The sequence below is a fragment of the Gymnodraco acuticeps genome, unplaced genomic scaffold (genome assembly GCF_902827175.1).
Source record: "Gymnodraco acuticeps unplaced genomic scaffold, fGymAcu1.1, whole genome shotgun sequence".
NCBI classification, from domain to species: domain Eukaryota; kingdom Metazoa; phylum Chordata; class Actinopteri; order Perciformes; family Bathydraconidae; genus Gymnodraco; species Gymnodraco acuticeps.
Genome location: NW_022992353.1, coordinates 21,269 through 44,906, shown reverse-complemented (window position 1 = coordinate 44,906; position 23,638 = coordinate 21,269). Strand labels below are relative to the sequence as shown.

At 40.1% G+C, this 23,638-nt stretch overlaps 1 protein-coding gene across 3 annotated transcripts in view; it reads left to right on the top strand.

Moving 5' to 3' along the window:
* The first annotated feature begins 204 nt into the window (after positions 1-204).
* neto1l (neuropilin (NRP) and tolloid (TLL)-like 1, like) overlaps positions 205-23,638 on the top strand; it is a 31,870-nt gene continuing 8,436 nt past the window's right edge. For 2 of the 3 annotated variants that reach the window (XM_034209613.1, XM_034209614.1), the window contains exons 1-4: positions 206-990; positions 7,967-8,049; positions 9,384-9,529; positions 20,908-21,021. In XM_034209613.1, the coding sequence (XP_034065504.1) occupies positions 877-990; positions 7,967-8,049; positions 9,384-9,529; positions 20,908-21,021 (457 nt within the window). In that variant the 5' untranslated portion in view covers positions 206-876. Of the gene's footprint in view, positions 991-7,966; positions 8,050-9,383; positions 9,530-20,907; positions 21,022-23,638 lie in introns of all 3 variants that reach the window. The other variant, XM_034209616.1, reaches the window with a different exon arrangement.

Genomic DNA, 23,638 nt, shown 5'->3' with positions numbered 1-23,638 from the left:
CTATCTCTCTCTTCTCTCTCTCTCCTTATCTCCTCTCTCTCTCTCTCTCTCTCTATCTCTCCCTCTTCTCTCTCTCTTCTCTCTCCTCTCTCTCTTCTCTCTCTCTCTCTCTCTTCTCTCTCTTTGCTCTTCATGTTTCAACTCATTTGTACCTCAACAAGCATTAGTTATACTGTCTTCTCCAGTTACATGCTATTTATTGTAATGCTAACTGAATCCGAATAACCCCCCAGGGAATTAGGTTTTGTGATAGTCCAACATTTTTTAAATATATTAATTTAAAATAACAAAATTGAAAGAAGAATGTGAGATACAGACATACAGTATAATACAATAAATATATTTAAATAAAAGTGAGAAGTTACTCTAAAATGTAAAAGAAAAGTATGTATACATGTTTTTCTAAATGGATACAGTGGTGTATAAGCAATAACAGAAATAGGTCCTAGGTAAATGTTATTTTTTATATTTTCTGAATGAGAATACGTTATTTATCCTGAGGAAATTAGGTTTTGTGATTGTCCATTTTAGATTGAAATAAATACATAATATATATATAAATAAGAATGTCAGAAAAAAAGTACAATACAACTAAAATTATAACTTTCTCTAAAATAAAAATAAAAACTACGTACATAAGCATAATACGTTAAAATTCATTATGTAACATGTTTTTAATATATATATATACAGTGGTGTATAAGCAATAACAGAAATAGGTCGTATATGTCTGTTTGTTGTGGTTCCACGTGTGTTAGTTAGCTTATCCACACCTGTATATGTGTGTGTGTGTGTGTGTGTGTGTGTGTGTGTGTGTGTGTGTGTGTGTGTGTGTGTGTTTATGCCTGTGTGTGTGTTGCAGCCTGTCAGTATGACATGGTGGGTCCAGAAGGAATCGTAGAGTCTCATCAGATCACCAGAGACGGGAAGGCGGGCGCCTCGGAGGCCGTGGACTGTAAATGGTACATCAGAGCTCCACCTCGCTCCAAGGTGAGTGACTGTTAGAGCCAGTGTTTTGTTTTTATAAGAAAGGCCACCTAATCGTGACGTTTGTAGTCAACCAGAGTATAAAAGACTACAGTTCCCATGGCGCCTCCTCTAAAGTGACAGTGATGGGCAACCTGCTAGAAAGACGCCACCGTTTTTATAGTCTAGCAGGAAGGGCCCTCAGATTTTGAGATACCCCTACCCGAGGTAGAACAAAACACAACAATGATTTTTATTATCTTTAGGGTCTCCCATTAATGAAATTGATTGTTGTCACATTTTATTTTGGTTGTTCTTTAGAACTACCCCAATCCCTGAAAAAGAGCCATACAGGCCGAATATGGGAAAGGTGACAAAAAAGCCCATAACTTGAGAATGACCACTCTTTTCCTCTTCAGATTTGCTCAGGTATGAACCAGGTAGCTGTCCTACATCACCAAATAGTCAGACAATTATTTAACTAAATAAATACTGAATTATAGTCCTGTAAACTTAGCTTTAGTTTAGACGGAAATTGTACTTTTTGGTGATAGGAACATAGGACTCACTCACTCTCATTTATCAGAGAAACAGAAATCCCTAAAAAATATACCATTACTGAATTGTCTAGGTGCTATTGAACACCAACCAGTATGTATGGATATATCTGGTACAGTTCTATTGCAAATTAGATTTGTTTAGACATAGGCCTACCTCTCTTCCTTCCTTGTCTAAGGAAAGAAAACGAGTACAAAAATGTCTGTTTAAGGCGTCTAGTGGCTTGATAGAAAAACAAGGAAGGAAGCCACGACAGTGACGCTAAGCTACGTCCGTCCATCAGATTCACTGCCGAATCTGAAAATGTCACACAGAACAAAATGGAAATGTGATTGTGTTGGGATGAAGACAGCAGCAGACGAGAATAGACGCTGGAAAATACATATTTGGGAAACTTTCAGCTCCAACTTTAAGACTCTATTGAGCATTTTTTCATCTTAATTTCATGTTTCCACTTTGCATTCCCTCACACCCGCCTCTGGATCAGGGGTTGCATCAGGAAGCTTTGATTCTGCTGCTGGGTTAGTGTGCAGCTGTCAGCAGGGTGTGAGGGTTGGTGGCTGCGGGGGGATTGTTCCTGTGCTGGGGTCAGACAGATAGGAGCAGGGTTTACTCCAGGTCAGGCCCCCCCCCTTTTTTGTAATCAGCAAACTGTTGCCAAGAGGAATGAAGGGATGGAAGCAGAGGGAGAGACGGAGGGAGAGTTAGCGCTGATGAAACAGCGTTGCCATGCAGTTTGACCCCGAGGACTCCTACAGCCTGTATTTGTTTTCTCTGCAGGTCTTCTCCACACATGCATAAACAATACTGACACACACATACACACACACACACACACACACACACACACACACACACACACACACACACACACACATACACACACACCACACACACACCACACACACACACACACACACACACACACACACACACACACACACACACACACACACCTTTACTACATCCCAGACATGCTTTTTTCTTATCTACACAAGCTACCTGCAATGCATTAAAGCTAACGGATTAAAAGTGTCCCCCGAGCAGCAGTAAAACTCCTCATATGGCTCGATCATATACGCACTGCAGTAAATCTACTCCTGGAATAGTGTAGCAGGACTTGATTTAAAAGAATAAAGCCACACTTTTACTTTGGCTTTGGACAGAATTGAGGAGGCTTGCAGTTTCTTTAGTTTAAAAGGTTTGGTTGGCTTTCTTCGTAATTGAAAGGCTTTTTTACGATGTAATTTCAGACATTTGAGACTATGTAAGAATGTAAAAACGCAGATAGAAAAACATCCTTCAACCCTTATAATACATTTTACTTTACTAGCACTATATCAGGAGCTCAAAGACGCTTCACAGAGCTAAGAATCACAAGGACACTTTAATCACACATTAAAAGCTAGTCTGAAAAGGTGAGTTTTGAAGGTTGGGAGGTCAGTGCAGTCGCTGATTTGTTGTGGGAGTGATTTCCTAAAGGTTATTCACAATACAGGTGAAATAGTGACTTACTATGAAGGTTTTTCCCTTTGGGATCAGAGTGTGTGCAGAGTGAAACAATGCAGCTGCTTATCCGCGTCACTATCAGTTTCACTAATGCAGCGCTAGTTAACGTTACAAGATGTTATCCTCCGCCACCACAGAACTCTTTCTACAGTCACACAGCACACATTAGGGAAGCTATTAAACGTTCTCCCATCCCTGATGACGACTTGCACATTTTCCATGCAGGTCTTTCACACTGTGCTGCACACACACACACACACACACACACACACACACACACACACACACACACACACACACACACACACACACACACACACACACACACACACACACACACACACACACACACACACACACACCACACACACACACACACACACACACACACACACACACACACACACACACACACAATCTTATGCCCTGCTGATGATATTGCTGTGATTCATGGCCACAGCCATTTCTTATCTCTTATCTAACGTATTATTCGGGTTGCATATTTTTCCTGCTGGCGCCCATGGTTCCCGTTCAGAAACGTCCTTCGTATTTCTCGTTACTTTCATGCCCAAGGCCACGGGAACGAAAGGACTGCGACATCCACCCAGAGCCATTCTCCTTACCATCAGCACTCATCCAATAAACTTTGCAGCAGGTATAGGAGGGACCCTGGCCCCGGCTTAATGTTAAGGTCGATGCAAAAAAAGCAGCATTGATTCCTCCGTGCCTCTAAGTGGTTTGCATACGACAGCCAGTACATGTCGGCTGCAGAACCAACGAGGACAATAAGTCAATTTTGCACGAAATAGCATTGTGTGTGTGTTTGTGAGGCTGTGTATGAAAGAGCGACAGAGTGATGGAGCCTGGCAGTATGATGTATTTTCCTCCGTCTGTATCAGTGTCATATTCAGCCCTGCAGGAATGTGTCTCGCAGGGCAAAAGCCGGACTGTCATTGGCTCTGATGGACAAGGAAGCAAATAAAAATGTTAGCACGGATCTGTCCTGAAGATCTCACACCCACCACCACTGCTCGCTCTCAATTACCCATACAAATGTACCCTACTGTCTTTTTAAAACACACACATGCTGCTGCAGTGAGAGACCGCTGTGTACAGTAGGCGTGATTTTATGACTCTATGCTGATACAGGACTGCACTCACCCAATGTGCCTGAAACAGCAGAGAGATAATGACATCCTACACTGGAGGCTCTAATTAAACCGGAGCACTCCAGAGGGAAGGCAGGAGAGGGGAGGAGGAAGAAGGGGAAAAGGGAACGATACTCAATAATGCATTTTATCAATGGTCTAAATGCACTAAGAGGAGGTTTAAGGGTGAGGTGGCTACACAGACTGAAAAATATACCTGCTGCAAGTAAGCAGTAATGACCATGTGTTGTTGCCAGAAGTGACAGCACTGCAGCAGTTTGATGCCATAATGGGATTGCCTTACACCACCTTGTGTCATTTGAATTCCTTCCCGTAAATCGGTTCTGCAGGACTACCTCGAAAGAAATTAATTAGTTTTAGGTGTAACGTAAAGCATGCAGTTAAACACAATATCACCTTTTAATATACATACACACAACTCTCATCTTCTGCTCTCTGTTTGCATCATTTCTTCTTCTCAGCTGTTATATCATATATATATAATATTTCCCGTATTTTGACACATAACAGTTGCTGCATTCATCATGTGTGTCTCGTCTGTTTTTCACCATCTGGTCTTCACTGTCTGACACCTTCCTGATGGTAATGGCCAAAATATGGACATTCATACCGACTATAATGAACAGCATGTACGCTGCTACAGGCCCCTTTTAAGGAAGCACTGAGAACATATTCTGCCCCAGTCAGTGATGGATTCTGCGTCGTTATTGGGCGCTGCAGAATCAATGAGGAGGCAGCCTATTTTCCTGCAGGAGAGCAATCTCTCGCCTTACAAATTGGTGATTGTATCTATCTGATCCATTGCCGTCATTTGGGTTTGTGATGGCGTCTGCAGTCTGATTTGTCTTCATCATCGGCCAGTTAGAAGTGTTCTGACACAAGAAAAACCCAAACTCTTATTGCAGCATGTCCCTCTTTTTATTTCCAAGCCAAATAAAGTAACAAGCATCTATCAGACATTACTCAAGTGCGTGCAAATGTTAGGAACATATATCACAGGCATGACAATGCTAGTTCTTGTTTTTCCTTGCAACGAGCAAAATGGGAACAAATGCAGGCCAAGGTACCACTTCATAAAAACAAGACATTTCTAATGTAGGACTACAGTATAATCTTTTACAACATAAAAGGGTTTACTGTACGTAGCAGCATAGTCAAGTATTTTATGCTTTCATCATTGTGTTGGTAACGCTAAAAAACAATAATTGTGTTTCTTGGTTCTTACAAGTGAAACCTGCAACTGTCAGCACAAAGCTAGCTGTTTCCTTCTGTCCTGTTCTTTAACAGTTCCTACAGTTGCATTTTAAGATGCAGTAGTACATCTGTAGTGCTTATGTTCTATTGAAATGTGTTGTTTTTCCAACCATAATGCAAAACAAATCAGTCAGTGAAGCGTAGGGATGTAACGATACCAAAAAACTCACGGTACGATATTTATCGCGATATTGAAAAATAAAGGGAAAATATTATATATATTAATATTATTATTATTATTATTAAATAATAAATCTGATTTGTACAGCATTTTAGTAGGATAGTAGTATTTTAAAGTGTCAACAATATAATAATCAGACCCTGCAATAGAATAAATCAAGTTTCACTTTAGTTTTTCAAGTAACTCAACTCTAACTCACTCACTCACTCACTCACTCACTCACTCACTCACTCACTCACTCACTCACTCACTCACTCACTCACTCACTCACTCACTCACTCACTCACTCGCTCACTCGCTCACTCGCTCACTCACTCACTCACTCACTCACTCACTCACTCACTCACTCACTCACTCACTCACTCTCTCTCTCTCTCTCTCTCTCTCTCTCACTCACTCACTCACTCACTCACTCTCACTCACTCACTCACTCTCTCACTCACTCTCTCAGCGTCATCAAGGTTATCTTTCAGGAATATGAGCATGTCCACATTTCCAGGTAGAAGCTGGGATGTTTGGGCGTTTACAAAATCCCCTGCTGTGGAAACAACTCTCTTGCTTGGTACTGATGTTGCTGGGACAGAGAGACATGCTTTGGCCATGGGTGACAGCAGTGGGTCAAACTGTGCATTGTCTCTCCGCGATATTCAATATATCGTTACATCCCTAGTGAAGCGTCAATATGATGTTAAAGGTCTTACTCAAAGGTGCACATGAATAGTTGTATCAAATCATGTGCTATTCTTCAAGTATATTTTGAAATAGTTCACAGAAAAAGCATAATATGGCATCTTTATAATTCTAATATTCATCCTCTGGACCATGAATGTGTACAAAGTCTCCATCTCTGGATGTAAAACACATGCAAATCAAACAAATCAGTTACAGTACTTTGGTCAATGTGGAGGATTATGCTTTTAAACCATTGACATTTTAACCAGCCATTACCACCACATGAAGTCTCTTAAAACCAGTACACTTAATCAACAATGTGTTGTGTTTGTAATGGGTCTATTGAATTATCTTTTACTGGTTACAGACGGCTGCTCTAACTGCAGTCTTTGTGCTGCGGGAGGAATACCTCTCGTCTGATTTACCTGCTGCTCGCTGACGAGAGAACGAGCGAGCTAATTAACATGCTGATAGCTACCTCTCCCCATTACTGGCCTCTTGAACCTTGACTGTAACCTTAACAATAACCCATGAAATCAGTCCTCTTTGGCAACGAGCCACATGGAATGGAGACATTTTTAATAACATTGTCGTCCACCCATAAAACCTACTTTCCTCGTTCTTAATGCGTGATTGCTGACAGTTTTCTTCCAAAAAGTCCTTCATACTTTGAAAGTTAAGGCATGTAAAGACTCGGATCACTGACCTGATCATTGATTCTTTCTAAGTTCATCCACGTTATTGAGAAACCATATCTCAATTGTTCACATTTCATTCTGGGAATCCGTGCAATATTGGATAGAAATAGACCATCGCAAAAGCATTTCACTATAAAGTCTTCAGAGCCTCTTCCATCATGAGGCCCTCTCCTGCTGGGATTAAGACATTAATATCAATACAAGGACACATTAATTTCAGGAAAGACACACACACACACATACACACACACACACACACACACACACACACACACACACACACAGTGGCTGAATATGACAAATCTGGAGGTGGAAACCCCGGGGGAAATCGACTCGCTTGTCCCCCCCCCTCTCTCAGATCCATTTCACCTGTCATGTTGTTGAAGGCGAGTTCGGTCCATTATCCTCCTCCATCTGCAGCTTTCCTCGTTGGGCATTTGAGCGGTCACATTTCGCTGTCACACAATTAACCGCCGTAATGATGGCGAGTGTTGTGTGCATCGGAGCAGAACCAGAACTGTGATTGGACGATCTCCGCCTGATGAATGAGTGACAGACAATGATACACAGGCAATAGGGAAGTAACGAGGGATTGTTAGTATCATGAAATAGTCCTTATATCTGCCATGCTTTTAATATATGTCTTTGAAGTCCATTCTTTTCAAATAAAGGGTCTGAAATTAACTCTGTATGGAGCACACCTTTCTTTCTCTTGTGGTAAAATGTAACACGGTTAGCTTTATCTCAACTGATATGAATAATGAGTCTAATGGCCTCTGTCAGTCTGAGTCCTCATTTGATACGAGTGTGTAATGACTTTGTACAAGAAGCAGTCTGTCGGCCCGGTTTCATCACTGAGCCGCTTCATCAGGCGCTGGATAATCAGTCAAATGAAGGAGATGGATTATTTCCTCCGTCATGTCCTCATTGTCTTCAAACCTCCTCTTTGTTTTGGATAGATCTACCTGCGATTTCTCGACTATGAAATGGCCAACTCCAACGAGTGCAAGCGCAACTTTGTGGCTGTGTACGACGGTGGCAGGTGAGACATTTCAACCTTTCAGTCAGATAAATCATGCTCAGACTCATTATCTCCGGATCAAGACTTAATCATGTCATTAACTGAACATAACAACTGACAATTTAGTTTTTCGTGAAGAGTTACGTATTTAATTATGTCAAGACAAGACATTAATGGTTTTGACATCATGCAGTTCCCTTGTCCTTGCTCAACACACAGGAATAATTTTATGAGAAATCAAGAAATGTCATCTGTCTTTTTTTAGTGTTAACCCTTCTCTTGCGTTAGGTCATGCCCCCCTTCCCATGCTATTTTCGGTCAAAATTGACCGGTGTGTTTTGCACAGTGATATCTCTGGAACCCCAATCACTCAAAATTCAATGCAAGTGGTGATCATCAAGTGTATATGTTCAGAGGCCTAGTGTGGAGGATAACATAAGGTATTGAGGTAATTGGATGAAAAACACAATATTTATGATTAAAATAAAAGTCATTCGGTCACTTTTGACCCGAAACGCAAGAGTTAGGAAGGGGGGCCTTTCATCTTAGATGTGACCAAAATATAACAGAGCCTTAAAATCAATGTTGTTGCTACTTCTTGACATATCTCAGACTCTGAAAATGTATTTTTTTGCCGTCTGCTTCGTATTGATAAGTGAAGGCTATCAATCTTTTCATCAGTGAAGCAGGTGTTTGGATTCCAAATATCAAACTGTTCCTTTGATTGAACAGCCAGAGAGCTATTTGAAAGGCGACACAAAGACTTATTTTAATTCAATATAGCGAGAAGATTGAATCATGATCAGAGAAAAAAATAATTGATATTTTGAGATAATAATAGATTCAATTTGTATAGCGCCTTACATGGTGTGAACAAACAAGGAGGGCATGGAAGATACGGATGTAATTGGATCATTAAGTGGTCAAAAACGACTATGAGATCTACATTGTTATCTGGGCCGCGAAGGCATTGCAAGTGGGCCGCCAAATAATTTCCCAAACATTATGATTTGAGTGGAAACATTTAATTATTAAGGTTATTTTTATTTGAACCTCCTGTCCTTTCTCTTTCTCGATCCTCCTTAGCAACGGTCATTACAGTCCTTGACAGCGGTCTGTTCTACTGGATTAACAACGTGTCACATGTTCTGAATCGACCAATCAGAACTTTATTCAGCCTCCGTATTGTTTATGGTTGAATGTGGGCCGCGAAATTTGTTTAGATTCTTAAGTGGGTCCTGAGTTGAAAAAGGTTGGGAACCGCTGAGTGAGGGGATTAAGACATCAAATAAATGCTTCACATTCACAAGATTCATATTGAGATTGTTGATGGCTGTTTCCTCTCCTTCTCTTAGTTCGGTTGAGGACCTGAAGAACAAGTTCTGCTCCACCGTGGCCAACGACATCATGCTGGTCTCCACGCTGGGAGTCATCCGCATGTGGGCGGACGAGGCCAGCCGCAAGAGCCGCTTCCGCATCCTGTTCACCACCTACCAAGAGCGTGAGATATCTGCACTCACACACACACACACGCTGTCATAAAGATGTTTACTGCAGCATGACCCGCCCATCTGAGGGAAACTGATTAGCCTTATTAATCAGACCGCCGCTCCTTGACAGGAAGGCAGAGTAAAAAACAAGTCTGGTGTTTAGTGGTCGCCATTAAAGGCACACTCAAAGAAATAACTCATTGGATTAACTCAATTTTATTGTTGGCAGGTTTTCCATCCAATAAATATATGTGGCACAAACTCAAACTAATGGCATCCATGCAGTATAATGTAAATGAGTTAGTCCAACTCAAATTTTTCAAATAGAGTTTAAGTAAAATGATAACATTACCTTTATGAATTTAAATAATGCTAGTCCACCTAAATCCTATTTAATTAATTGAAAATGAAATAATGAGGTTAAATATAATTTAATAAAAATGTGTTACACATGATAGAAAACATGGTTTAGTTTTTTTTATTTTTAAATTCACATTATTCAAAACAATCCTCCATTCAATACAGTCTTTTTAAAATGAATGAATTCACACTGAAAGATGAAAAACATTTCTGAAAGATAATACCATTTTTAAAATGGCAGAGAAATGGAACTCCTATAATTAACTTACAAATCTCCCTTTGCCAAATACAATGAATACAATATAACAGGGGTATGCACTGCTCTTCTAACAGGACAATAACACATAACATAAAGAGTGCACTGCAAACACCAACATATGGAAATAGTGTTACAGTGTGTTGAAACAAACAAATACAGAAAAGCACAAATGATTGATATAACGGCTCAATCTGCTCTGATTAGGAAACTCGTGAATAAAATGACAACAATGAACTCATGAGTCACTTCTTTTTCACATTTCAATCGAACAACTTGATCTTCAGACTTTCGATTTTACCATTCAGCTTGTGCCCATCCAGATTCATCACTACCTTCTGCATGAACTCGAAGGTGTGTTTGAGGTTGTCCGGAAAGCTCAAATCCAGGGCATAAATAAGTCCCAATAGCATGACAAACCCCACAATCACGCTGCCCAAGTTGTCCATGACTATATTGCCTTCGATGACAATTCCCACGTCCTCTGGCTGCCCATCCACATCTCTTTGAAGTGTGTATATGCCCATGACTGTGTTTGCCATGTCCCTCTTGGCATCTTCAGAGGCAGAGGCCTGAACAAAGACACAAACATACAACATATGTGTTAACTAAAACCTGAATTACTACATTTTATAGAAGCAGATTTACTTATGTGGCTCTCCTAATTGATCAAAACAGTTTTAGACTAACCCTCTGGTATCACTCAAATGTACTACCCTATTTGGCCACTCAGGATAAAAATGTCCACTTTCAAAAACTTGAATGATAAAATGATATGATACAAATATTATATTTAAATATTTTTCCCCCACACTTTTTGGGAAGTGTGGGAACATTTTTTAAATGGACAATTAGGGTAATTTGTACAGTGTATTCGAGACCGATTAGAAAAATTGAAATTCCAAAAAGTATCTAGAAAAAACACAAAATCATTATAGCCAAATCTGATGTGAAAAATTACCAATTTGGACAAAAATGTCCGAGTGATACCAGAGAAGGTTAGGACCTCCAACACAGAACTAAATTAAGCTTGAAAGAAAATGTTTGCATAAATAAGTTATAAAGATATATTCCTGTATGTTCTGTTTGATTATCAACGTTATCTTATTTATTAATTCAGGTATTATTTGTTTACGTCCCTACTTAATAATGTAATTTGTTGTTATTCCTGTAGTTAATTATGCATTTACCTACTTATTTCGATATGTATTTGATTATTTATTCTTTAATAATTTATTTCCTTGATTTATGTGATTATGTAATTATTCCTTTAACAATTTAGTAATTGCTGCATTCACATACCTTTTTAAACATGAATCTATTGATTAATATATTTCAGCATTTATTTATTATTTTATTTATGTATTTATTCAATTATTTATAAGTTCTTACATATGTATTCATGTCCATATTTATTTATTCATTTATAGATGTATTTATATATAAATGTAAATATTTATTTCAGCATTCATTTATTATTTGTATTTATTTCCAGATATATTCATGTTTTAATTCACATTTGTATTTATCAATTGTATTCCTATGTTAATTTATAGATGTATTTATATCTGTATAAATGTATTAATTCACTTTTTTCTATATTTATTTTAACACTTGCCCGATGAAATTACTTCTGTATCTATTTATTATTATTTTTTTATTTCTGTATTTATTCATTCTTACATATATTCATTCCTATATTAATGTATAGATTTATTTATTTCTGCATGTATTTATGATATGTGATAAGATATTTAGATGTAAGCAGGGATAGGGTTGTGTGCCATATAATTTTCTTATTATAAATGTAAGTAATGGTGGTTATAATTGTGGGTAACACTGTTAACCAATACATTGAAAACATATTGTGATAAACATACCTGATACTCCTTAAAAAAAGAGTCTGGATCCTCGTTGAGGTAGATCGCGATGCTTCGCAGGATGCACCCCCTCTTGATGTGGATGTTTTCAAACTAAAGCAGGGGCGATAAATCAAAGACAATTAAGCACAATGCATGTGCAACAGAGCAGGTAGTTTACAACGTAGAGGGCTGTATCTGTCGTGTGTGTCCCTAAGCAGGACTCCTTACACCTACATTTCCACAATAAGCTATTGCCTTAAAAACACTATAAAAGCAGACAATTTCTTAAATGTGTTCATATGATCATGGACAAAAACAATACAGTGAAAAACGAGGTTCTCTGCATTTATACTAACCGAATCTGATATTGCAAGGGCTTCCTTGATTTTGTGCCCCTTCACTCCTCCTTTGGTCTTGAAGATCTTCAAGAGCTTGTCTGAGAAGTGGTCCAGCTGCCACATGAACTTTGATTGAAGTGGTGATGTTGTGATCCTCAAAAACTCCGCATTCACCTTAAAAATATTATTAACAAGCACAATACAACCAATTGTTACTTGTTAATTCTACTGGCTTTGGTGTTAGCTGTTTAGCATGAGTTTTGTATGTGTGATTTAAAAGTTTACTCCATGTGTCAAACGAACATGGGCAATCAGTATATGGACATGGATAGCGACAACTGCCCCTTAAATGTGCATGTGTCTGCCGGAAATGTTTTAACAACAAATACCTGCTAGCTAGTTCCAAACTGCAGTGTTTGCACTGCCACATGCATAACCTGAAAAAGAGAAAAAAGAGAATTAGCAATTGACACTGAACAACTGACAATGTCACAGATCAGCTTATGCAAGTAATGTGAAAGTAGCCGTGTACTTACCATAAATAAGAGGTTGCCCCAAGATGCTTGTTAATGCTGATCAAACTGCAAAAGACAACATAAATATATTAGAGGTGTGATTAAAATGCTTATATATTTGAATTTTCACAGACAACACATAATTGCCTAAGATTGCACAACCCAAAAAAAAAATGATAACAGATCACACTTTAAAATTAAGAGTCTAGTAGACATGTTTTATAAAGCAGGCCTACGTTTCTGCACAACTCTGGGTGCCTGCTTGTGAGTGAGGTAACCCATACAAGATTCACATATATATATTATCTCATTATTTATATTAAATATTTGGCAGTAAAAAACTAAACTCAACTGAACTCCTACAGAAACGAGTGGCTCCGCCTGTCCTCCTCTGCCTGCACTAAGGCCAGGAGAGAGATGGACAGACCTGCTGAGCTTTATGATAGAAAATGGCGGCGCTTACTCTTTGCATTTTTTGGTTGAATTTAAACTGAATTTCGGTGTACTGTGTTCAATGACAATAACGTTAAATCGAATGTAATATAATCTAATGATCTCCATTATCCAGTATTCAATGCTAACCGTATCTAGCAAGCTAGCTAACAAACCAGTTATCCAGCTAGCTAGCTTTACCTCGTGCACTTGAATTACTCTTTGCATTTTTTGGTTGAATTTAAACTGAATTTCGGTGTACTGTGTTCAATGACAATAACGTGACATCTAATTTAATATAATCTAATGATCTCTACTATCCAGTATTCAATGATAACCATATCTAGCAAGCTAGCTAGCTTGCTGTTTAGACCCAACTAAAAACGGAGCAAAATATAACACGGTGGTTTCAAATATTCTTGTCGATATAATGAAAAGGCATTAGGCCTACTTGGAAACAGGGAACATTCTAAACTACTAGAAAAAACAAATACTTACCAAATAATAGACTTTCCACCGTCAGTTTCACACCGTCAGTGTTAGACAAAAGGCGGCAAATGACAGAACGGATCTTGTGCATGCGCAAAGGTGATGTGCAAAGGGGCGGTCCCAAATGAAAACAATTCATTTTGAGTTGCTCTGTCTTAAATACATTTAATAAGTGAATTGATTAATGTAATTTGTGTTACACTAATGAACTATACTTAGGTTTATTTCTTAAATAAAAATATTTAAGTAAAGTGAAACAATTATTAATGTGTCAAGTCTAAGAAGGGCTTGAATCGTTTTTTTGAGTGCAGGAGGAGGTGGAATCACCACGTTTATGGCGACTTATATCCCACGCTGTTAATAGGAAAGGTGCTGTCACAGGTTTCTATTTCGTTTTATGAGCGTTTAAACTTTAAACTGCAGCAAGCAGGAAACGGAGGTATGTGATTTCCATTATAGGGAATATCGCCTCCGGGTTAGTGTGGATATGATAGCATTGGTGGATTTAGCTCAGCCAGCACTGTTCTTTGTAGATGCAGAGAGAGAGAGAGACAAAGGATGAACTACAGTATGTACACACACACAAACACACTTTCACACACTTTCACACACACAGTAACTCTTCCTCTTGCTGCTCACTGATGGCAGCGTGTAGTTTGACAGGGGTTGCAGAGGGCATCCTTTGTAATAGTGAGGTGAATGAAGAGGGTCTGAGGCTTCAGTATACATTAGGTCAATGTCATTCATCTCCTTTAAATGCCACACACACACACACACACACACACACACACACACACACACACACACACACACACACACACACTGCACTTCTGAATCTTTGAATCTTGAAGAGGAATTTCTCACAGCAAAGTGGATGAGGTCAAGATTAACAACAACAACAACAACAACAACAACAACAACAACAAAGGGCTCCCAAAAATGTTTAGTATGACGTGATGAATGGTGCATTCATGTGTTTCCTCTGATGGTGCGTTATTCCAAAATTCGGGAAGTCCGATTTTGGTGTTTATAAATCACATTGTGGAAACATATTTAGGACGAGTTTTCCTAATCTGGATTGTACAGACAACACATGATGAATACGATGAATCTTGCAAGTAAAACTAAATTCTCCCTGTGATTCTGATCCTTGCTTAAAAGAGAGTGTTTTTCCACAAAGTTTCATGAAATTGTCCAGAAGTTATACCATAATCCTGTTGACAGACAAACATCATTTTACACTGCATGTATGCGCAGATGTTACGTCATGCTTCACGGTTGATTGGATTTACTTAAATGTCACAAACTGGTTTCCAATGTTTAAGAAAGGTCATTCATTTCTACAACATTATACCTCTACGGTATATTGCGTGTCTGTTGTAGTGAATTGGTTTAATGACTATAACTGGGTTGTTTGTGTTGTCCTCTTTGTGAGGCCAGGATGTGCTGTTGCCCGGGCAACGCCTCAGCCTAAGTCACTCAGGCGGTCTGCAGCGAGACCCCAACATCATTACATTATATTTAGCTGATGCTTTTGCCCAATGCAATTTACAATAAGTGGAATAAACAATGAAGAGTTTTGATTTGATTTATTTCGAAAATGTTTTAATAATAATGAAAAACAAGATAATTATAATGCTGTTCAAACTCAAGCAGCATCAAATTGATAAACAAAAATATGATTGACTTACAAATTATATGTAAACAAATGATCTACCTAATTATGCATCCGAAAAGGGGTGGGAAGAAGTTTACACTTATTTAATCCCACCCCTTCTCCCAAAAACTACATTAAGAAGATTTAAACTCAGATCAACAAAAAACATGCCGGTTTATAGGCTTAAAAATGTTGAAGCTCTGTGATGATTACAGTTTATACATTATTTAGATCCAAAGAGACTTTCACTAAGTGCATTTCCACCATGAGGTAGTCATTGAGGCTCCATCTTATATATATTTACAGTGAAAGTGATGAGCTGCTGCGTTAGTTTCAAATGGGCTGAACTCTTTAAGTACTGCAGTTTAGTTTTATTTTATTGAGTTGAATGGCGGAGATGCAGCGGAAGCATCTGTCTGCTTTGAAGCTGTGTAGACTTTCTGCCGTCCTGATATCAATGAGGAGCCCGTCTTTGTATTGAAGACACATAGATAAGACAGTTGGTACATTGATAAGAACCACAGTTACAAATGTCCAACAGTTCAAAGCTACTAGTGTTCAGCTTAGTCTCTACTATTGTACATCAATTGACAAGCCATACATAGCTGATCTGCACTTGTAAGAGAGTGGTGTACAGACTATAGGACAAAACTAAAATACATCATAAATAAATAAATACAAATAATAAAGAATAATAATCAAACAATACAAAGACAACAAATAAATATATAATAAAGAGGAAAGGGGGGGGGTCCATGCAGTAGACAAAACTGAGAGAGATTTGAAGAAAGGTTGCCACTTAGTGTAAAACCTAGAGGTTTCGCCTCTTAGCCCTTGTGTTGGGTTCGAAAGCTGTTTCCGTTCATGGTGTTTGCCGGTCAATTTTGACCCATGATTTAACTCAGTCTGTGATGCCGCTGTGGGTGCATCAGTAGAGAGGAGGTGGCTGTCCTGTCTGTGCTGTGGTGATTGGTGATTGCAGTGACTCAGGGCACCTGGGTCTGGTGCCCTGCAGCTATTTAAAGCCTCTCTGCTCCTCTCTGTGCTCTCTCTGCTTCTCCCTGCAGGCATCCTGGTTTTTGTTGAGTATATTATGAGTTTCTTCAGTTGCTTTACTTTGTGCACTTCAACACTCTCACACACATACACGTCCATACAATCCTCACCCTGCATTTACATTACTGATACCACTGACATCCACACCTCATACTTTACTGGTTTTGAACTTAATTCATTTGGTTTTGCTAAAATTAACATATTTTGTTAAACTAGGATATGATGTGTCTCCTCTTTGTTGTGGCCTTCTGAGCCAAGTCATAACACAGTCCAATACATTTATTTAAATTGTATGGCCCCAAAACACATATTTTTAAGTAACGAATGGGATTAAATACACTCATTATATACAAGCGGATACAAGCGGCCGAGATGGGTTTTCTCCGCAGGGTGGCTGGCGTCTCCCTTAGGGATAAGGTGAGAAGTTCGGTCATCAGGGAGGGACTCGGAGTTGAACCGCTCCTCCTTCGCGTCGAAAGGAGCCAGTTGAGGTGGTTCGGGCACCTAGTTAGGATGCCACCTGGGCGCCTCCCTCGGGAGGTGTTCCAGGCACGTCCAGCTGGGAAGAGACCAAGGGGTAGACCTAGGACCAGGTGGAGGGATTATATCTCTTCGCTGGCCTGGGAGCGCCTTGGGATCCCCCAGTCAGAGCTGGTTGATGAGGGGAAAGGAACGTTTGGGGCTCTCTGCTGGAACTGATACCTCCGAGACTCGACCACGGATAAGCGGGAGAAGATGGATGGATGTTCCCTATGGTGAAGACAGTGTTATCTGACTATAATAGGCTAATATTAGGATACAATTTCCCCCAAAAAAGCTTTTAGAACTTTATATTATTAACTAGCAAGCTATGTGGTGTTATGGGTCAAATGGATCCATATTGATGAATGCTAGATACAGATAAGGTAGTCTAAAGTCAATGATGAATCTTGATTAGTCCAAATTTGATTTCAATGCACTGCTCTTCCTAGACCCGAACACCCAATTATACACTTTTATTTTCAAAGAGACCTTCAGGGTAATATGTCTCATATTGTCAAAATCAGTTTCGTAGTGTTTATAAAGCTGTTGTGGAGGATATCATCAAGCCTTCCGATTTAAACAACTAGTAGTTATTGTATAATCGTAACTTGAAAAGGAGACCCGAACACAACAAAAGGGTTAAAGAACATTTAATTTTAGCAAATGTTTTTGTTGAGCGTTACCCCGGTCGCTGCGAGCGGTGCAGAGTCACTGTCTCCACACACTCTGCGGCAGAGCAACGTCTTTTAGATGTAAAACACACTAGACTCAAGTAGTGGAGCCAGGCAGCTTAAATCTATACGCATCAGCATTTTGTCACATGGTTTGTGTAAGGGAAACTTCTGCAGCAATGGAGAGTCAGGACTCAGAGAGACACAAGGAGAGTTGGAGCTTTGATGTCAAACACTGATGTTAATTTACGAGTATCGGCCGGAGAAATTCACATCACAAGTCACACAGCCAGAGGTTCTGACTGCACGGTGGTTTGCCACATCAAATCTGACCAGCCTCTCTCGATAGACCTTTTTTACTAGTTTACAGAGAGTTAATCCACATATTGGGGGATGGTGCGTAAACACTGGGAACACTGGAGATATCCCCCAACATCTGGAGATACTGAATCACTTGCCTGACTCTTAGGCTCTGTGACAGAGGTCATTAAACTGAGAAATATCAACATATGACTGCATTAACACATTCCTTACGGAGATAACAGAGTCAGGGTTGGTCGTAAACGTCAACACACAGAAAGGTTAAATATCTTAGGAGTAAGGAAGAATTATTCTTTGACAGTTTGGACAGATTGTTATAACCTGTGTGCACTCTTTCACTTGTTTGCCCACATTATGTGTATTTTTGTTGTTGATTTCATCATACTGTATAAAACAAGTGAAAAAGCCTACAGTCATCACATTGGAAAGCTAGCAGGGCACAGGAAGGCGAGGAAAGTATTTTAATGACTCCACTGAGCGGACAAAATACAGACTGACATTACGATTTTAAAGAAAAATGTCGCCTAAAACAACCCTGTGCTGCCCGGCAACCACTCACATATGTTCAGTAAACCAATGATAGGCGTCTTTAATGAGCAGTGGACTTAGAAGTATGTTCCCATCAACATTTCCGATGGTTAAACAACATTTTAAAGCATTTTTAGGACCTCATAAGGTCAAGTATAATATCATTATATATATATTCAGGTGGTCATTGTTCTCTGTAGGTAAAGACAAATGAATTCACGTTTTCCTGGGTTGTTCTTGCATGAATGAACTCATAACATTTCCACTTAGAGAAACTCACATTGTAATGCATTGTTATAAGATTATAATTAAACTTTATGAAATATAATACATTATGACTCTTGAAAGAAACAGTGAGTGCGCTGCAATTATATTCTATACGTCTTATGATAATTGACCTTTTAAGTGATTATAAAATACTTAAAGGTGGGGTCGGTCATTTTGGAGAAACCAGCTCGAGTGCGCTGGAATTTAAAAATACACAGCCGGAGAAAATCTGCCACTTCCTCACAGAGCCCCTCCTCCAACACACATGAACGCGCACATGACCAATGAGGGCACGAGATAAGTCTGTGAAGAGATGGAAGGCTGACAGGCAGGTAGGCCATCCAGGTACTTTAGCCGGCTCAAATTATTGGTCGTGCTTTTTACAGCGCCACGGCTTCCACAGATGAGGTTTATTGTATGTATTTATTGTCAAAGCACTTCAGATATTCATTGCTATCGGGATGTTAAGAGCATTCCATGGAATATAACAAAAAGTGTTTCTGAAGTGAATTACCCACCCACCTTTAAGTGGTGGTTGTTGTAATGCGTATTGATTGGTTCTCATAACTATTACACAGCCCTGTAAGGAGATAATAAATCATTGTTGCATTATTGACATATAAAGTGTACTCAAAACATGTTTGAAAGTCATTGCTAATGAAAGGGTTGATCGGGGAGAACTACAGAAGAACAGTATGAAGTTAATTACTTCCCTTCCCCAAGTGAAAGCAACACAGTGTGTCCCTTCTACAAGAGAGAGTGTGTTTTGCAGGTTATATTGCATTCACAATAAACTCTCCCTCGCTGCAGCTTTTCTGTTTGCTCACAGCTGCTGTTTCCCAGTGGGACCAGCAGCTTTTAGGAGAGGAACATGTTCCCAAACCTCCAGCACGTTCCCACCTGCAGATCTGTTTCCAGGCTCACACACACTCCTGCTATGCACACCTACAGCGTTAGATTACCAGTGTGACGTATAAGAAAGTGAAGCCTATCTTTACCCAAGAAGCAATTATGTCTTAGGTGATAAATGTGCCTGTGTGACATCCCGGCTGTCAGCATTGTTACGCCTCACCAACAGAAATCTCCGGGGCTCAGAGGGAGATCTGCTCCGGCTTCACTGCACACATCACTTCTGGTTTTTCTTGCAAAGCTTCTTGTGCTGGATGCATGAGAGCGTTTGAGAACAACACAGTATGCTAATGCTCTGTTAACGTATGGATCTCTGCTGGGTCTCGGATCAGATCCTCTCCGAGCACTTTTTATCTCGGTTTACTTTGAGATTAAAAGGAGAAGTGTGGGGTGATCTGAATTCATTGTCAACTCTGTCTGCTAGTTCGCCTCGGGGCAGAAGACCTCCAACGTACTGCGAGGCGACGGTGGTTTTAAATAAGAGAGAAGAAGAAGTGATTACCATGTGTTGCTTCCCTGCAGATACGCTCTGCACAAACACCTACTTTCATCAGACTGTCATTCAGGAGTTAATTCATCCTCCCAGCAGTGACTGGGTGTGCTTTTGTGTGGGCAAACATATTACAGAGAGTAGGGAAATTAATTTAGCAGAAGATAAATGTGGATCTCAGTTTTCATATCGTCTGGTGGAGGAGGAGGAGAAGGAGGAGGAGGAGAAGAAGAAGAGGGCTCCCTCTGCTGGAACTGACCACAAAAACCACCGTTGGCATAAAGTGTATGAATGAAAAGAGTCTGAGAGAGAGGAAGTGGAAGACTGAGAACTCACAGAGACTATGTGAGTCAGGAAGTGTTGGCAGACGGGTCGGGGTTCAGAGACAGATGGAGGTTATTCACTCTAATTCAGCCGTGTATCACCGTGGTAACACTGTCAGTCCCAGAGCTCTGCCAAACCTCTGCATGGCACAGATGGGTTCTGGGGGAAAAGGTCTGATCTGAGGAATGCACATCCAATATATCTCAAGATCTGGCTCACTCTCTGAAGCCCTAAATAACTCTGGTCTGTTGCAGCGTATCCAAAACACATTTGCTTCTGTTCATGAGCGTAAAAAGTGTAAATCACTTAAGTTGCAGATGAGTAAGTATGGCATTATGTAAAGAAAAGTAAGTACATTTATGTAATTGTGTGTATTTGTTTTATACTTCCAGCTCCATGTGATGCCGACGCCTTCTTCTGCCACAGCAACATGTGCATCAACAGCACGCTGGTGTGTAACGGCATGCAGAACTGCGTCTACCCCTGGGATGAGAACCAATGCAAAGGTGAGATGTTTTTAGAATCGTAAGACACTACGTTTGATTGTTTCAGCACCACGGAGAGCGGCAGTGAAGCAGAGCGGAGTGTTTCTCAATGTCGAGGAAGGATGCTCCAGAGCCACTATTTCAAGGATGCTACGTCATCGAGTCCCGCCGAAGGACTGTTCCAATGTCCAGGCTCCTTGGAATTCTACCGAGGCGGCGTGTTTAGACTCCGCGGTCTTAAAATCCCCACAATTCAATTCAATTCAATTCAATTCAATTCAATTCAATTCAATTCAATTCAATTCAATTCAAAACCTTTATTTATCAGGTGAAATCCCATTGAGATCAATGATCTCTTTTTCAAGGGAGACCTGCAGCAGTAGGTTCCACAAGAAGACATACAAACATAAACAACAGAACAACAAAAGGACATCATACAGCAAAATGTACAGGGATTACAATTTACATATTTAACCACAAGTACAGGTACCAACAGCATCTGATTTTGTAGCATCCAACCTTTAAAAACATGTAGTGGTACTAGCTTGGTAATTTTCCATTCTTTTTGCAGACTGTTCCATGTTAGTGGAGCTGCACATCTAAAAGCTTTCTTCCCTAAGACAGTCCTAGCACTTGGCACATTTAATAAAACCACAGGCAATAAGTACTTTCAATTCGCAGAGAGATCAGGGAGCAGATATAAGATGGTAGTTTATCCAGCATGGCTTTGTAAATGAAAAAGTACCAGTGACTGAGCCTCCGTACAGTAAGTGATGGCATAACCGCCTTGGTATACAGGGTACAGTGATGCGTAAGTGCTTTACAATTAGTCAAAAATCTCAGTGCACTGTGATACGCAGCATCTAACTTGCTCAGGTAATTGGCAGGTGCATTCATATATAACAAATCACCATAGTCCAGCACAGGTAAAAAGGTCACAGAGCCTTTTCCTGGCCTCAAGATGCTTTGCGCACGGACCAATTTCCAATTCTTTGGCGGAAATCGCGCTCCATTGAAGGCGGGGCCTCTCATATGACGCACACCTGTTCCACCATTCTTCGTTTTCCGAGGCTAGGAAGGATTCTTGCCTCGCTTCTGAAGGAAGTGACTCGGAGGGACTTGTCCTACCAAGCAAGCGTCCCCGACATTGAGAAACACCCAGGGTTTACACACTGCTGGACTTTTACTTTAATCCTTTACACACTTACAACGACAACATGTAACTGAGCAGGTGGAGGCGGATTTAGGATTGTAGGAGATCCGGGGCTTAGCCCAGGAGTCGTTGGGTTGGGGGGGGGTGTGGGGGGTGCAGGGGTACAGTGCTATTTTTTATAAGTGGGGGGTGGACCGAACATCCTTTAGGGGGGTCATCGCCTCCTCTCGGGGGGACCGGGGCATGCTCCCCCGGGAAGATTTTGTTTTTAAATATTGAAGTTGAAAGCATCAATCTGGTGCACTTTGAGAGCAACATTAACCCTACCTTAATAACACCTTAGAGCGGACAAGGCACTGGAGAACACTCATTAACACCCTTTAATGAAGCAAACTTATGCCTTCACTCACTCAAATAGTCGTTTACTTATTAAGGTGTAACGAATGTGCGTAGAGTTTTAAAGGATGCGGATAGTCTCACCTTGATTCTGGCGCATTGCTTATCGTTTTAAAGATCTATTCTCATCCTCCATCTTTGTTTGTGACGTAAAGAGTGTAGAGTCACGTTTCTGAATCGGACACTCTGAGTGGATGCAGTCACAGCCAATCGGAGTCTGATTCAGAGGGTTGCCTGTCAGTTCTGTTGTTATGTGTACTGAAACGAGAGCCGGTATAATTCCACGCGTGAAAACAAAATAAAAATTGGAATACGTTATTTTAGTGTCTTAAAAGTAGACTGAGTTATGAAGGGTTAACGTTACATCTTAGGATAATGTTTAGTCATGTTCTGTATACATACTAACATATAAGGGTATACTTAGTGTGGTTACTCCATGTTTACTAGCTATAACATTAACTCTATAACATCACTCTTTTTCACTTCTTACTCAGTCAGCCAGAGTGCAGATATCACCATTAGATTCACAAACCTGAAACATCATCCATTTCTTCACTGCTGGTGACGACAGCTGCAGCTTGTGGTGCCGGCTGCTTCGATGACAATAACTTTCTAATATCCATAACTGTATAGGCTATTAGCTTAAAACTCGTCAGGCACTAGGAAGGATCACTTCTTCTTCAGGGCAGGCTACGCAGTACGCAGGCTAATGTCCCACAGTGGCTGCCTCTCTGGTGGATTCCGGTACTGCACATTACTCCCGAGACGTTATATAAAACAAATTGTTTTAATTAAATATATATATTTTTTAAGTGAAACATCCGGGGCTTTTCAGAAAACATCCGGGGCTTGAGCCCAAGTAGCCACCCCCTAGCGCCGCCACTGCTACAGAAGCTCCACATGTATATTGATTCGTAAGGCGAAATGCGCAGAAGAAAGTCAAACACTGTCCATTTGCAAATACCGCCCAAAAACGGTTGAGGATTGCCTTTAAATGTCACTTAACAAGGGGAAACATATTGCACCCCAGATTAAATATCATCCACTGAATCAGGCATTTATTTGTATTAATTATTGGTAGCTTTTATT